The sequence below is a fragment of the Gymnodraco acuticeps genome, unplaced genomic scaffold (genome assembly GCF_902827175.1).
Source record: "Gymnodraco acuticeps unplaced genomic scaffold, fGymAcu1.1, whole genome shotgun sequence".
In the NCBI taxonomy this organism is placed as follows: Eukaryota; Metazoa; Chordata; class Actinopteri; order Perciformes; family Bathydraconidae; genus Gymnodraco; species Gymnodraco acuticeps.
Genome location: NW_022990966.1, coordinates 1,447,103 through 1,464,379, shown reverse-complemented (window position 1 = coordinate 1,464,379; position 17,277 = coordinate 1,447,103). Strand labels below are relative to the sequence as shown.

At 40.2% G+C, this 17,277-nt stretch overlaps 2 protein-coding genes across 2 annotated transcripts; both read right to left on the bottom strand.

Moving 5' to 3' along the window:
• Positions 1-499: 499 nt before the first annotated feature.
• Positions 500-7,418, bottom strand: LOC117558819 (kinesin-like protein KIF3B). Its single transcript, XM_034235241.1, is given in 9 exon segments — positions 500-1,675; positions 2,251-2,429; positions 3,145-3,259; positions 4,182-4,298; positions 4,879-4,997; positions 5,260-5,279; positions 5,282-5,381; positions 5,518-5,619; positions 5,716-7,418. Coding segments are annotated over 9 exon segments (2,310 nt in total). The 5' UTR covers positions 7,120-7,418; the 3' UTR covers positions 500-1,521.
• A 146-nt stretch (positions 7,419-7,564) lies between these two features.
• Positions 7,565-16,381, bottom strand: hadhab (hydroxyacyl-CoA dehydrogenase trifunctional multienzyme complex subunit alpha b). Its single transcript, XM_034235276.1, is given in 21 exon segments — positions 7,565-8,267; positions 8,670-8,815; positions 9,031-9,145; positions 9,239-9,434; positions 9,586-9,654; positions 10,173-10,313; positions 10,387-10,473; positions 10,596-10,767; positions 11,230-11,364; positions 12,109-12,218; positions 12,311-12,367; positions 12,536-12,654; positions 12,764-12,886; positions 13,030-13,132; positions 14,477-14,596; positions 14,703-14,818; positions 14,821-14,840; positions 15,082-15,215; positions 15,303-15,373; positions 15,484-15,525; positions 16,236-16,381. Coding segments are annotated over 21 exon segments (2,289 nt in total). The 5' UTR covers positions 16,303-16,381; the 3' UTR covers positions 7,565-8,121.
• Positions 16,382-17,277: the final 896 nt, after the last annotated feature.

Sequence of the window (17,277 nt, the reverse complement as noted above, 5' to 3'; positions counted from 1 at the left end):
GCTTTATGTGTGTATAAACAGTATTTCTATTATATTTACTGTATATGTGACCTTTCTAGATAATATAGTAGCATTTTACGGTTGAAGTTTACAGAACTGTAATATTCAGAATCACTTTTGAACAATTTTTTAAATAATTGTACTCTTTTGTGACTTAAAGAGTTAGTCTACTATTTACATTTTTAAAGATGCATTTTGTTAAAACTAAGTAAAGCGTTTAAGTAAATGTAGTGGAGTAAAATTACATGATTTCTCTTTCAAATTAAGTGTAGTAGAAGTATACATTAGTATAAAAAAGTACCTCCAAATGTTACTTAGTTACTTTACATAACTGCACTTAATATTTATAAAGCTGCCATTGCAAAGACTTCAAGATTCCCCACGTTGTTTTTAAGAGTTGTAACTGCAATGTCTTTAAGATTGTCCCACATTGTGTTTAAAATGCTGTCACAAGCAATTATGGAAACTGTAGGTCTTGGAAAGAAAATACAGAAGGCAGTTCGAGATCATTTCAGTGTTTACTTTCATGTGTAAGCAGATGGACTTTGCATGGTTTCACATCTATAAGGCAGCTAATCAAGAGAGCGTTGCAGGCTTTCTTCACATTTTTGGCTCACAATTACAGTAGCTAGAAATCGAAGCAACAAGTCATCAAGCATACAGGCTAAACCAGGGTGTGTCCTCACCACCCTCCACTGTTTTGGCAAAGAACAGGTACATCTCCAAAATAAACTATAATTAAAATGTTTATAAAATAAAAAAAGAGCTGTAAAGATCCTCCAAACAATATACAATATGTCTAGTTTCAGGACATTACATTTAGTCTGTGCTATTCATTGAGACTGGAGGAAGTCAAGAGAAACAACATGTTCTTTATACAAGTGTTGGCAAAAACTATGCGTGTCTTCACGTTTGAAGGGATAGTTTAGATTTTTTTTAAGTACGGTTTTATAAGGTTAGTTTAGATTCACCAAAATCACACAAAAACAAACAAATGGTCAAGGCAGCAGTAGATCAAGAACTCCCCTGTTGTGGGAGGTGAAATGACTGTTTATGTAAGGACGTCTGGCGGCTTGGAGGGAGGGTAAAAAAGGAATTCATTCCCTGTCTGGAACGGCTGTGTGTAGCAAGTAAAAAAATGAAAATATTTTGAATATTGCGCACACTTAAACTGTTCTTGAGCTTTTCAGGTAGGCCTTTTTTATGTGGCTACAATATATTTTGCTGACGCCACTGTCCACAATAGACGCACATTGCTTAACTTCCCCAAACTGGGAACAAACAGTCATCAACTACTGTAATAAAATACAATAACCATGGATAAGTAGCTCATACAACCCCACTAAGAAAATCCAAACTTCCCCTTCACACTGAACACATGCATATCAAGTAACGAGGGGTGAAATCAATTTTAAATCAAGGCATAAGATTTCCCCCCATGTCTCCTAGATGTCAATCTGGAGTCCTTTGTGCTAACGCTGAACTCAGGCCAGCCCTGTGTGCAGCTGTGTTGAAAACACATCAGGGGCTTGTCTGACTCGCTCCTTCCTGCGGAAGATAGGCAGCGGAGGATGGTCTTCTCTGTCTGTGAGAGGGAGAGGAGCTCTGAGATCCCGATGTCACTGCGGTCGATGATGCCGATGATGGGATGGATGCTGCTTGCGGTGCCTGATACCTGTAGAGCATTCAAAATAAAAACATATTCAATTATTATTTAATCAAGAAATCAAGGCCAGGTTATATGAACAATATAGAATATCCCGATACATATTTAACCAAAGACCTCAATTTCGATTTTGTGACTACTTGCCATATAGATGCTTTCACATAATATATTTACAATGAGAATTTGATGATAATCATCAGTAATGTGGATTGACTAAGTAAGTAAAGGCAAATCATAGAACAGATAGAAGAGTCTGGTAGAGCTGGAAAATGACATCACTAGTCTAATTTTACAGTGAGAATTATAATTGATTTTTCAGTTGAATTGTATATTGAATTGCTAAGCCCTAGATGCAATACGTTTACTTTTGTATTGCCCCACATCATAAAATAACCAAAGTATTTATTCAAATGTACTTAAATGGGATTTATCAATAGTAACATATATAGTAAATAAGTACTGTTATTTAATCAAGTGCTGAGAGTTGTGGCAAGTCCATACCAATTGATTCTCATTTAAAAAAAGAAATGCTTATAACTGTATTTAAGAAACTAGGATTGACCCCTAAAGCATCCTTCTCTCACCAGGATTGTGATTTCCTGACCCGGGATGCTGCAGGGCTCCTCTCTCTCATGGGGACAGTCACCAGGAAATCCCCCATCAGCCTGGGGGAAAAGGCTCTCTCCAGGTGAGCGCCATCAAGGTTCAAGGAGAACATGGTGGGTGGAGACATGTCTAACTCCAACAGCATTATGTTCTCCGCCTGTAAGGCCAGACACAAGGAAAGCTATCATTATTATACCATTACTACCCATGTAAATGCATTTATTTAGCAAGGACCTTTCCTCAAAGCAACAGTGTCTGGACTTGAGTGTATTGCCGTCCCTTTTAAAATAATTGTGTTGAAATGAATGTAATACTGTTAACTGTTTGCTGCCCTTCAATAGTGTTTTATTCGTCAGATAGTTTATAGATTGTTTTATCTTCACCGTCAGCTTGTATATTTTCTACTTTTTAATGCTGTTTTATTTCAATTTTGAGATGTTTACATTTTAGAATAGCTTATTTCTACTCTTTCAATGTTTACTTAAGTGCAATGCCTTTTCTTTTATGCTGCTGCAATGCAAACATTTCTCAATTTGGGATCAATAAAGTACATCTTATCTCATCTTATCTTATAATTGAATATTATAGAGAAGTGCAGGAATGAGTTCTAAAATCTTAAAAAAGTGGGTTAGCATTTCTAAACCTTGTTCCCTTGACAGGGTGACAACATAAAACGTGTCAGTCAAACAGTATTTCTTTACTTTGTGATATTAAATGAGTGGTGCACTGTCATAAGATGTAACTGTTAAAGATGTGAATAGTTTCCATGGCTACTTGGAGGCTGTGAACACATAGAGCGGCTGATTAAGAGACCGATGATTTCACATTTCTTTCTCTGCTGTCCTTTTTCTCCAACTGTCCCGAGCACTGACCTGGTATCTGTATGGGACCCCAGTTGCCGTGGAAACAGCCATCTGTGCATATTGGCTGATTGGCCTCTTGTATCCCACCGCCGAGGGAGGCCTTCGCTTGACCTGAGTGGGGGCACTGGGGTAAAGACATGGGAAAGGAAGGGAGTACACATAGTTATTAATGCACAAGCTTCTGTGGTCAAATGTTATCTTTCCTTCTCTGCTGTTCAGCTTTCACACTGTCTCAGTAAAGAAAAAGTGTCTCGATTTCTGAATAAAAATATCTGTTTCTTGGAGACGCAGACTGCATAAATTATCTATAGCATGTGAGGTCAGATTACATTACGCCCTTCTGTTTACATTTTAAAAACCTCTGACTTTAGTGACTCCTGGTGGTTGTATGAAAAATAGACACCGGGGCTGACATGACTGCAAAAACTGTAGGATATTTCAAATACATGGAAACACAAAAGGCGTTTACTTGATGCAATTATCCTCTTATTTGTCTGATTTAACAAGATTATTATCTTAGAATTCTGATAAACTTTGAATGGAAAAATCTGCAGTTTTTCTGAAATTAATGTTACCATTATGTCAGAGTTCTAAAAATAAATATTTAATACAAATAAATGTTGTATTTTGTGTTTTTTGAAAAACCAGATACATCAAAGTTCCAAGAGAGTATTTTTTACTTGAGAGCTTGATTTCATACAAGCAAACATTTTACATTTAAGTTATATTTTAATTTGGGTTTCAGACATCAAGAGATACGCATGTCTTCAACTTATATAGATGTTATTGGTATTCATTTGTCAGCTTTGGAGAAGGCACCTCTGCACTTTGCAGTTGTTCAGATGTAAAGCCCACTCTGAACTGTTGGAAATGGTGGTGTTTCTCAGTTACATTGATATGGCATGCTGAACAGATTTCCTTAATTTTCCAGAAATTGTAACATTATGTAGATCAATATAAAAAGCATAGTAACAGCAGAGTTAAGTAGTTGTTCACAGTATCACAGAGAGTAGCTGATGTCAGCAATGTGACATGAAATCACTGACCTCTCTGAGGGGATGACGGAGTGCAGTCTCCACTGATCCTCCTCGCTGTCAAAGTGCAGCCGGTTTATGATCTTGTTCTTCTCCTCCGGAGGTATAAAGTTCTCAATCAAGAGATATCTGCCAAGTGAAACACAAGTGTGTATCAGCTGGGGTCAGAGGAAGCATTACATTAAAACATCAAATGAAATAGTTCACCTACTTCACAGGCTCAAAACACACTACTAGAATAAAGGTAATACAAATGTTCCTACATTTATATGCCTTGAAAATGGTACACATGTGTAAAAATAATCAAAAAATGCAATACTAGCTGATTTTTTTTAGCCCTCATTAAAAAAAACTGCTTACCGAGCAACAAAAAGCAATTATTTCCTAGTTACAGTTGCGCTCTCTTCCTGTTATCCTAATACAACAGGGAAATCATCCTATTTAGACCAAAATGCTCTGAAATTACATTAATTATTGTTTATATTGATCAAAATCCAATTTGATGTCCTGACATTTCTGATTGTGTCAGTTGAGAGGATGGAAACAGCATTTCTTGACATTTATTGCATGAAAATTAAATTAAATGTTGAATTGATGATCCAATTGGTCGTTATAATTTTCTATCCACCGACTGATAGATTATTCGCAGCTTTAATGATGTGAGAAAACACAAGGACAATCATGCAACAGCCAAAAGGTGTCTCCTCACTTGTACTTGAGTTCTCTGGTGAGTTCGGTCTGCGTCTGTTCGAGCTCCTGTCGGATTACTACGTGTTCGTCGATGACGTCTCTCGTCTCCGCCTTTACCAACTGTAGTTTGGCATACAACTGTACAAAGAAGAACACATATATAATATTACTACAATATATCTGGTGTCATTATTGCTTTACTCCACAAGTTATTTGAAACACTATACTCTATACATATAGGAGACGATATGTATTTATTCCTAAAGACAAAGAAACAAGATTCTCTGTTGTTACTTCTGGCGATGTCACTCTTGATTATTATTTTATTTCTTGCAAATGAAATTAGGTTTTATTGCCTTTGTGATAGCATTAGGATGCGTCAGCGGGTGAGTCATCTTACCCTCTTCAGCTTTTTTGTTTATGTTCCACCTCCTGCTGCAGGGAGGAGAACGTCTCTCTCATTTCTAAGGTCTCTTCGTCCTGCAACATCATCTCCTGCTGGATCTCTCTCTCTCGTCTTATCTGCAAAATCACACAGAACATTCAAATGACGCCTATTTTAAAAAAAAATATTCCTGTGTAGGTTCAGACAGCCCCACAATTATTATCTGCAATACAAAAATATGTTTTAAAACAAAAAAACGCAATATATTTGTACCTGTTCTGCAATTTCTTGTCTCTTCAGCTCCAGCATTTTTTGTTGTTCATTAGTGTGATCAATTATCGTCTTTCCTCCCACTAACAGTTTGCTCTCCATAGCCTGTGAACCCAGACATACAATGAATTATTTATGTTCATTTCTTTTGTTCCCCCAGTGTCTCATTCATCAGACTGTACTGTACTGTATTTGATGTACCTTATATTTCTCAATGATCTTCTCCAAAGCATCTGGATCCCACTGCATGTCCACTAAACTTTTCCGGTTGTCTTTCAGGTGCTTCAGCCTCTCTCCGCTCCCCTGGCAGAGCATCACCTTGGGGTGGTCACTCCCTTCTTGTATACGACGCCTCACCACTGGTTCATCCACAAAAGCCTTCCACACGTCTGCATCCCTCTCATTGAGCATCTCCTCCTCCATCCCCGCCAGACTTTGACTCAGCCTCTTGCTGTTCCTTCTCCTCCTCCTCTCTTTCGCCAGCATCCCTCTCTCCTCCAGCTGGGCCTTCAGGCGTGCTATCTCCCCCTGAAACTCCCTCAGCAGGGCGTCTTTGGGATCCTCATTAATCCGAGGTTTGTTCTTTATGTCCTTGGCTCTGTTGGCGTACCTCAGCGTGGCCAGGGATTCCTCAAAGTCCTTGTGCGATGGCCCCACCGTGGCTATCATCACAGTCTTTGCGTTGCCCCCCAGTGAGTCCTGGAGGAGGCGGGTGAGTTTGGAGTCTCTGTAAGGGATGTGTGTGCTCTTGCCGTTCACCAGAGCTGAAATGACATTCCCCAGAGCTGACAGGGACAGGTTGATCTTGGCTGCCTCCTTTAGTCGCTTCCCTTTCGCACCTGTCTTGCTCTGGCGCTCGCTGCCAGCCAGGTCAACCATGTTCAGCTTCCCCACCCGGATGTGGTCCTCTCCATCTGGCCCTACTTCACTGCACTCCACGGTGATGACAAAGATGGCATGAGAGCGAGAGCTGCGTTCATTCATGTTGGTGAACCCCACAGACCTGGACTGGTTTCCTATGTTCATCACATGTTCAATCTCAGTGGCGTTTTTAGTCACCACTGAAGAGAGACCCCTCACATACACCCCAGAGTCTGGGTTTTCCTTCAGCTCCAGCTTCTTGTTGTTGTCTTTGCACAGCAGATCTCTGACTTCCTCCTGGTAGATCTCCATGTAGGATGACCTCACTAGGTATTTCTGATTCTGAGTCCTAGATATTTGTGTAAAAATGTGCTGGAATGAATTTGGTATAATCCCTCTCATCTCGGGGTCGTTTGAAACCCCCTGCATGGTGTGTGTTTTACCTGTCCCGGTCTGTCCGTAAGCAAATGTAGTCCCATTGAAGCCTTTGAGCACAGACTCCACCAGAGGTCTCACAGCATCATCATAAATGTCCACTTGTTTTGAGTCCCAGCCGTACACTGAATCAAACGTGAACACTTTCATGGGCTCATCAGGTGGTGCCTTCGGGTTCCGGATGGTGATCTGCCCCAGCCTGTCATCAATCTGCAGGACGTCTTCACAGCCCTGGCTCTCCTCCTTCCTGCTGAAGGGCCGGCAGCGGACCACCACCCTCACCGCCTCGCACTGTTTGCTTTTAGACATGCTGGTCAGAAGTGAAAAGTATCCTCACCACGTTTTAAACATGCATTTTCTGGGGCGGGGGTCCTCTCCCAATGTTTTCTTCTTCTTCTTCTTCATGCAGGTGCAGCCGCTGTGATTTTACGTCAGACAGACACACCTCATGTAATCCATCAGGAGCGTCTCCTCCGCGCAGAGCATCCTCCCGAACAGAGGCGATGTCACAAGAAATTTAGAGGCTGCAGGCAGCTACTGGAGAAAAAACACCCATCCGCCCCGGCCCAGCCCACACAGCCTCCCCGCGGTACACACCCTGCTCTGCGGACAATAGACAGCTGTCATGTGACCTGCGCGACCAATCTGATTGGAGCAAATCTTCTCATGGTACGCAGCTGTGATCTCATTCTGTAATCTTGATATATTACCTTCATAACTTGCACCTGAACACATATTAACGGTAAACAGCTGATTTGATTCCATAACAATGTTTTTATTCGGGCTCCACATTTACAGCATTGTTCAGACCAGGACAGAAAGTCTTTAATGTACAAAAAAAGAAAGCCAGTCTCTGAACCATACTGGTAGACAGACATTCATTAATAATGCAAATGTGCCACATTTGGAAAATATTTTAATTATTTCACATCCACAGTCTCTTTACATCCGCAATGTGTGAATAAGCCTCCTTAATCTATACATTATCATCAGGTAAATCAATAATGTTAAAGTACAAAAAAACATCCAATGTTGCTGACGCACTCAGTGGCCACTTTATTAGGTGCACCAGCTAAAACTAAGATAACAACAGCCCTGTGATAAATTGTACCATTTTATAATGTTAAGTGTCTGTTGAGGCATAGGACTGCTGCATTAAACTGCATTGATTTTACTTAAGTGTACCTAATAAACTGACAACATGAGTGCATTTCAGTATGTTTGTCCCTCCACTCGTGGTATAAATGTTAGGCACATTCTAGCGGCAAACTGGAGGACTATTAACAGCTACTGGCACACACGGTGAGTCGGTCAGTTGAAGAACTTCTTGCTAGGATCCTTTGCGTGATCGAGGAGGAGCTGGCACGGTGTGAAGTGATTCCCGTAGACGGATTCAAAACGCCTCATCTTCTCCACCAGTTTATCGGCACCAAAGCTGTCCACGAAACGGAAAGGTCCTAGAAGAGGTCAAATATTATGTTAGAGACATTATCAAGTTACATGTTAAATAACTAATATATTGTTTTCATTTTCTGTGAACAGCATTGGGGTCTTTCAGAAAGCCAGGTTAATGTTTAAACCAGGATTATTTCATTAAGTTTAACCATGTTAATCCTTAGCTTTTCCGGCTTAACCTCACCTGAGGCTAGACTGAGTCACTGAACTATAAATAAAACTAGATAAAAACATTAAAATAGTTTTTTAAAGTCACATTGTATCCTTAAATGCAATTCCTGGGCTTTTCAATTTACACCTAACATGGAACAAAGAGGACACTCCTTATGCTCTTTTTATTGACAGAGGATGCAGCCTCGGAGCACGAGTGGCTCAGATGACCAAGACTTAGTTTGAACTCTGACCTCCGAGGCAGGGGGGGAATCCGAGCCCAAACACGGCCCCGATGTCTCCTTCCAGAGGGCCGTTCAAAATGCCCTCCTGCAAACACATCACCGCCTCGTTGACGAACCGGGAAACCAGCCTGAACTGCACATCAGAGTCGGATGAACTGTAAAAGATTCACAAGTAAGTAAATATTCAAATGTATTAACATCAGTCAAATGTAATGTAATATCAGGGCTCTATAGGTCTTGTTTCGTCTAAATTGAAAAATGTGTCCAATCAACATCAAACACATGTAATACTTGCAATAGTCATTTTCAAATAGACAAGGCAAATATTATGACATAAATCACTACATTTAATTGTCCAGTTTTAACTTACACAGCAGGATTTGGTGTCAGCTTGAATTGCTCAAGAATATCTCCAATTTCTGGGTTCACATCTTTGGTCTTGAGTCCTGGCTGGTAGACGTAGCAACCCTTTCCTGATTTGCGGCCTTAAAAATAAAAAAAGAACAAGAATGAATACAGTTAAATCAACTTTATCAAACTTTTCGTGGAGCACAATACTTTTATGTGATCATCCGTACCCTTGAATCCCTTTTCCACCATGGTCTTCAGAACCTCCACGTTCCCACCCCCAAAGCGGGAGCCGAAAGCTTTGCCCAGGTCCTCGGCCACATGGGCGGCGACGTCAATACCGACTTCATCAGCCAGCGTGGCGGCACCCACCGGGAACCCAAAGCTTGTGGTGAGAGCATCTAACTTCTTGGGGTCATGTCCTTCCTGTGAGAGCAGATGGGATAGATATATCACACGTTTAACAGCTAACCCTGAATAATGAATGGGCTACATCTTAGGTCTTAAATCCTTTTATTACACTACATAATAAAAACAATGTTAACAGCTGTGTTTCCCGCTGTAGGAACACACTGACCTGAAGCACTCGAACTGCTTCCGCCAACATGGGAGCCAGACACCTTGTTGTGTAGAAACCAGGTCCATCCTGCAAAGACATGCGTTTACATTTTTATTAGGGGCCAATAACATTTCGCAATTATTAGCGAGCATTATCAAGGTTGCAATTAAGTCAAGCTACTTCTGCAAGTAATATTTTAGTTTTTCAAATTCAGGATTATTGCTAACGACAAAGACTTTGCTTTGGTGTATAATTGTAAATACATAATAATATAAAATTAAAATAAGGAATAAAATGGTAAAAGATTAACACATATATCGCTTTTTCAAAAGCTACAACTAAAAAATATAAAAATGAACATTTATAAGAAATATAAATATATAAAATAAATGTGTTTGATACGAATTTAAGAATAAAGTCACCTAAGAATGAAAAATTGTACAGAATATCAGAGTTTAAAGTGGCAACAAAACAACTTTGTCAGTTTTCATAATAATAAATATAATCCCTAATATATATATATATATAGTAATAACAATAAAGTGTCATAGAATGTTTGGTAACTATGAAGAGAAAAGGGAATCTCATGTGTTGCTAAACCTCACCCCAACAACGATGATGACTTTGCCCTGCTTCAGGCCGACGGCCACAGCAGAGGCTGTCGTGTCCTTTGACGTCTGGTCAGTGGTAATAATCTCCAGGAGCTGCATCTTGTCCACTGGAGAGAAGTAGTGCATCCCAATCACCTGAGGATACACAGTAAAAGTATTCAGCAACCATGGTTTCTTTGATAAAGTATAACTACAAGACTCTCCAAACCTTGTCTGGTCTCTTGCTGACAGCAGCGATGTCCTTAATGGGCAGAGCAGACGTGTTGGTGGCAAAAATGCAGTGAGGGGAAATCACCTGCACACAAAAGGTCAAAGTCAAATGTAACTAATAGTCACAAGAACATTGCAAGTGGTAATACCCTTGACTGATATGTACAACTTTTTGAGCCTATTGAGCCTAATTTCAGTCACACTTACAGCCTCCACCTCCTTCAGGACGGCGTGCTTGATGTTGATGTCTTCAAACACGGCTTCAATGACCATGTCGGCCTTTTCAAAGCCGCTGTAATCCAGCTGGCCGGTCAGGTTGGACAGAATGGAGTCCCTCTCAAATGTTGTGATGGTCCTCTTTCTGGTCTTGTCGTTGAGCCTTGTTTAAAATAAGAAACATGTTTTAGATTCCAACACATTTGTGCCTAAAAAAACTACTATTTTCAATATGTTTCAAAGCTAATGTATAAAGGTTGCTCTGGTATTAGACTGGAACTATATTAACACACATTTAACTAAACTTTAGTAATATAGCATTTTGTATACCGCTATGCTGCATACAGTGCTTAAGTGCAAGAAAAAACAGCCCAGACAAAACATTTAATTGACAACAAATACGATTTTGCAAGATTACAAATTACAACAGTCACCAATAACATACAACAGATAGTGGCCAGAACAAAAAAACAATGATTAAGATTTGAAAACTGATGCAACTACTTATATGTACTCTCTATCTAGTCCACATTTTAGACAACCATAGTCATGATAAAAATGTGTGAATAAAATACTTTATGTTCTCAATGAAACAACTAATATGAGATGAAGTATATGATCTCACCCTTTGTAAACCTGCTGCTGTCCCCTGGCCAGTCCAGTCAGAGTGGTGTCCTTCAGCACCGTGTGCACACCTTTGTCCACTGTCACCTGCGCAACACCTGCTCCCATCAGACCTGCCCCCAAGATGGCCAGTTTCCTAGAAGTAACAACAAAAACAGACAGTTTATCTCCAGTCTAAAAAAAAACATCTGAAAATTAGAACATAGGAAGACTCTTATACTTCATTTACACCTAAGTATTGTGTTTGCTATTAGTGTAATTGTGACAACAGACCTGGATTTTTCATTAGTATCGACCAAGTATTTAACTAAGACCATACATGCTAATCAGAAATGATAAATGCAGACTTAACATGTGGGAATTGTCCCCCACATAAGCTCAGTATGTGAAGGGTGTAAGGGAAACTTCTGCAGCAATGGAGAGTCAGGACTCAGAGAGACACGAGGAGAGTTGGAGCTTGATATCAAACGCTGATATTTAATACAAGTATCGGCCGGAGAAATTCACATCACAAGTCACAGTCAAAGGTTCTGACTGCACGGGTGGGTTGCCATGTCAAATCTGATCAGCCTCGCATCTTGGTAGACCCTTTAACTAGTTTACAGAGAGTCAAATCCACATATTGGGGATGGGCGTAAACACCTGGAGACACAGGAGATGTCTCACATCTGTGGTGCTTAGAAGCCAGCGTTCTCACAGTCGTAAAACCCCCCCTGTGCCCGCTAGGTCAGACCATAAAACCTGGTAGTATCAACATACGACTGCATTATCACATTCCTTACGGGAGATTAGAAGCAGGGTTGGTCGTAAATGTCAACACACAGAATAGTTTAAATATCTAGGAGTAAAGACAGAAATATTATACAAAGGGTAGACTTACTTCACTTCTTTTTCAGGAGTTCCAAAGCGGTTCTTCTTACACGCAACTTGACCGTGGTACAGACCGATCAGAGCTGCCGATTCTGAGGTTTGTGCCAGCTGACCGAAATTCTGTGACACGAAACAGGCAATTGGTTAGTATGACACACAATGTTTAACTGAAAATACTGAATTCACTGATGATGTAGGCTATAAAACCTCACCTGAGCCTCAGCCAAATATCCAGCATCGGGGCCTTGTTCTATTCCTGTCTTCGCAGACTGTGAATGAGAAGTTTGTATGTTGACATGTTAAAAATAACACCAACTTTTACAAAAAGGATTTTTTATTAAGAATACAGTTGCACACTAGTTAGCACACTTCTTAATTTTATAACCAATACCATCCAGATGTATTAACAAAAACAGTTGTAAAGAGTTTTCACTTACTTCAATGATTTTCAGGGGTGCAGGATAGAGTCCCTTGCTCTGCTTCATCACTTTCCCGTGAACAGTTTTGTAAATCTGGTTCCGCACAAACTCAAAGCTCATAACGTAGTCTTGAACTTCTATAGAGAAAGAACAAACTCTTTATTGTAGTGCACATAACTAACTAAAAAGTAAATCAAACTAAAGTGACTACAACGGGTTAAATGCTCAATTCACAGCACAACTTACTCTCCATAGTGCCTTTCTTTTTGCTCAGAGAAATCGTCTTGTTGACAATCCCTCTGGCACATTGAATGGCAACTTCCTCAAGGTAGTCCATCGTTCTCTCCTCAGGACTCTTCAGCCCAGGTCCTACAATAGGAGCACAAATATCAAAATAATTAGTTAAACAATTTATTATTTTATCATCGGTGCTACTGTAAGTCAAATACTCAAGCATTGTTACACACACTGAATGGTGAATTCATGGATTTTAAAAACTCAAGACAGCTCACCTAGTGGGTCTACGAGTTGGTGGACGAGACCCATCTTCTTTGCTTTATCCGCTCTGATATTTCTCCCTGTCAGCATCATGTCAAAGGCATTGGGTAGACCAACCTGCAGGTAAAACAAGATGTATCAACAATATTGAATGTGATGTTCTGTGATTAAACAGAGATCAGTAATAATCCTGCAGTTTGAAGGACAGGAAATACTTGACATGGTGTGCTTGGGGGAATAATCTGTTTCCTGGTTGGCAGGATCTTCAGGCTGCACGTAAACATTTTAAACCAATTATGAGCATTAACCAGTCTGTTTTGCTTTACAGCTCAGCCATTTCAGGTTTTGTACTGACAACAAGAATCTATAACAATTATAGCGCACCTTCGCCAACCATGGTTTGCATCATCCCGCATACTAGTTTTTGTACTTAAAGGTGACCTATCATGCTATATTTGAACAATATATTGTAGGGCCATACCTATATAAATATAGTTGTTTTTTTTCAAAATACCAAACAGATCCTGCATTTTAGCCATGCCTCATTTCGCTCTTTCCCACCCTGTTTTTGCAGGGGGCTGATTCTGTGAGCTGCAGCTGACCACGCCCCCCTGCAGGAGAGGGGAGCTGCTTTGAGATCAGCTGCTAGGCTGCATCGGGGAGAAGAGGGGGAGAAAAACAGATCTCCGTCCTCCGTGTTTTATTCTTATATATGATTATATAGAGTCATTATTCATTTGTTTTAAAGCTCAATAAATAACAAAGAAGACCTTTGACCGGCACTTTTCTAATTTTGTCCGGAAGATTTAAACTTTAACGGACATGTTGACCGGCGAAAAAAAATCTAACTGAAACTCTGCCGCACGGTCCCTTCGTTCCTTGGAAGAGGCGGAGAGGTGGGTGTTCGTCATCTGCTGGTGGACTAACCGGAGAAAATTACAGCGAGGGAGGGATTGCATTGAATTACAGCAGCAGGAGAGAATGCTTGCCTCGGGGAGGGAGAAAAAGAGCCCCAGCGGAGAATAAACAGAAGGGCAACCATGGCAACCATGCGAGGGAAGTCTTCTTCGCTGCTTTTGTGGCAGACTACAGCGCCACTTACAGGCCTGGCATATGTACTACAGCGTCTCCAGCACTTTCGAGCGGCAATGGCCGGCGGTGGCCCAACCCCACATTCCCCTGATAGGTGGAGAGTTGGCCATATAGGCGGAGCACCACTTCTGTGACTTAGAAAATAATTCAAATCTGGATCAGTCTGTATCAGATCCGTTGCAGCCCCGTTTTTAGAGATTTGGGTATGGAGGAAAAGAGAGAGGGTTGTGTTTTCTGACACTTGGTGAGTTCCCTGGAACACCGGGGACACATATTCATGTATAAAAGACGTACAAAAGTGCATTTAGCATGATAGGTCCCCTTTAAATAAAGCAGGACAGTTAGGTAAATAGTATTTCCAGTTCTTACTATTTTGGGGAGTCTCTGAGTGCCGCCAGCTCCAGGCAAAAGACCCAGCATCACCTCAGGAGTACCCAGAATGGTTTTCTTACTCTTTGTTGCAATTCTGTACTGGCAGGCGATGGCAAACTGAAATGCAAAAAGAGCCCATTATAACTCATTATTATCAATCATCTTCATCACATATTAATGATATACTCAAACATTGTTTTACTCTGAAATAGTTTCTCTTTACCTCCAAGCCTCCCCCTAAGCAAGAGCCGTTGATGGCCGCCACAATGGGTTTAGGCGATTTCTCGATCATGTTGAACATCTTCTGCCCTTCCTGAGAAAGTGCTGTGACCTCCTCTGCACTTTGCAGGCCGAAATCATACTGAAAGAGATGTTAAGTATATCACAAAACAAATACAAAGCATCTCCATTGTGTTAATTCCTTGTAATATAATTTTTTTAAAACATCCTAATTCAGGCTATGCATAATATACATGTGTTGTGTTTTAACAAAAGCAGTTTATTTTCAAAATGATCGCACGTAAATATTGAGTTAATTGGTTAACTGTGTAATAACAATGAAAATGTTATATGGCGGTGGATTAAAAGAGATTTTCTCTTACTTGATATCAGCTCCTGCAATGAAGCACCCCGGCTTTGAGGAGATGAGTACAGCACTTTTAACATCATTGTTGGCCCACACTTCTTGCATTACTTCTCCCATCTCCTTTTGCATTTGGATGGACAGTGTGTTGACCTGCAGGGAAGAGAAGATGACCATTAGGTCCACATTAAACCTGCATAGTTCTGATTAATGTCACATAGATTTTCAATGAGAGCACACCTTGGAGTTTGGGTCGTTGATCCGCACAACAGCCACATCGTCCTTGACTTCATAGCTCACATGGGTCCGGGCTAAAAATAAACAAGGGAGATATAGTACAGTGAGAAAATAATACTGTCACTGAACAGGACAAGGTGCCCTTTTCCCCATATAATGTAAAAATGTAAACTTCTGTAATTACCTAGCATTGCAGGAGCTACTGAGAAGGTGCGAGATGTACCACCTGTAAAAAATGACAATAAGCAATACATTATTACGTGTCAACACTTAATACGTCATCCAACCCAATCTGCTTTACCCTTAAGTCCATGTAAAGAAATACACGGCATTAAACCCTAAACACTGTATAGAAACACACTGCCTTCGTACAACATTAATATGAAAAGTTTATGAGAAGTGCACATGATATTTGGCCATGACCTCAGACCATACTGTGTCACCTAGTGCACAAATGACCCTTCACCTACATTCTCCGCCTACCAGGCATTCACACAGACAGAGCCAAAAGTAGCCGACACAATGGCGAATCAATGGCACAAGTTTGTATATCCCCGTTTACACTTTTCTGGGAGGGACAACTTAATTTAAAATAACAAGCAGTCTGAATTCAAACGTACATGTTTAACCAGATACATAACCTATTTCGTAGCAGCCTGCTAACGTTAGCACGCACAGATGGCACGTTTTAACTCACGTTTGCTAGTTAAAACTAAAAAGTTCCACCTACAAAAAAGACTGGTTGAACTTTGTGGTTGTGTGTTGTCAATAAAAACAGTGTTGAATGAAGCACCCCACCACTCACATTCTCCAGAGCTAACAGCTAATCCAACAGGCTAATTACCCACACAGCACTTAGCAAACCCAGTAGTTTCAGTGTCATTGTCCGCATTGATTCTCTTAAATGTGCAAATATGAAATACATTTAGTTTCTACCTGTGAAGAGAGCGTATCTCCTTGATGGGAATCTAGCAAGAACACCAAGGGCTCGAACACCAGCCATCTTGGGGAGCGGAGGTCAGTGAGAGAGCAGAGAAGTGAGGCTAACTAGCTCGCTGTCAAACCACTGAAGGAAGCAAGACCGGCGAGTTTGTGCAACTTCCTGAAAACCGTCAAAACGGATCAGAAGCTGATTGGTTCTTACTGAAAATACCCGAATGCCATTGGCTGACTCTGAAGAGCTCGTATCTCATTGGACGTCCTGGGGCCACAAAACGCCCCCTAACTGTCACTGACACTGACCAAAGTTCTCATCGCTGACGAGTCGACTGTAGTTGTTTTTGCTTTAAATCAACGTTGCCAATCAAATTATTATACTTTTTTTATATTTAGGAAATATATGACATATAACACATTTGTACCTAAAGCATTGTACAACAATTACAACTGTTATACCACATGAGAGCAATGGCAACATGGCGCCACAAGGTGGAGGTAGAAATCCGTTTTAAAGAATTAAAACTTTGCTCAAGAATACAAAAACGGTACTTTTCACATATCTGACAAAAACCGGAACTATCCTTCAGGGGTAAAAAAAAAATACAGGTTGTAAAAGACCTGTTTCTCAACTATAGATAACAATTCTGAACGTTTCTGCAACTACAGGGTTAGATTAAAGATAGCATATATAAAATCAAGCAAAATGCAGTAATTACTGTCAATACCGTTTATACTGTACATATTAATCTGTTTATAGCCTATTTATAATTATTCTTATTATGTAGACACCTGCACTGCTATTTTGCACTTCTGGTCAGATGCCAAACTCTCATTTCGTCACTAGTAGGCCTACTTGTACTATGTAATGACAATAAAGTTTAATCTGAATCTGAATCTAATAAACAGATATTGCACTTTTTACTCCACAACATCGATGTAATAGCTCTAGTTTCCAACTACTTTACAAATCTAGCCTAATTTATGAATACATCATTAAAAAACATCAATTATTATCTTTACCATCTACATAATTTACACA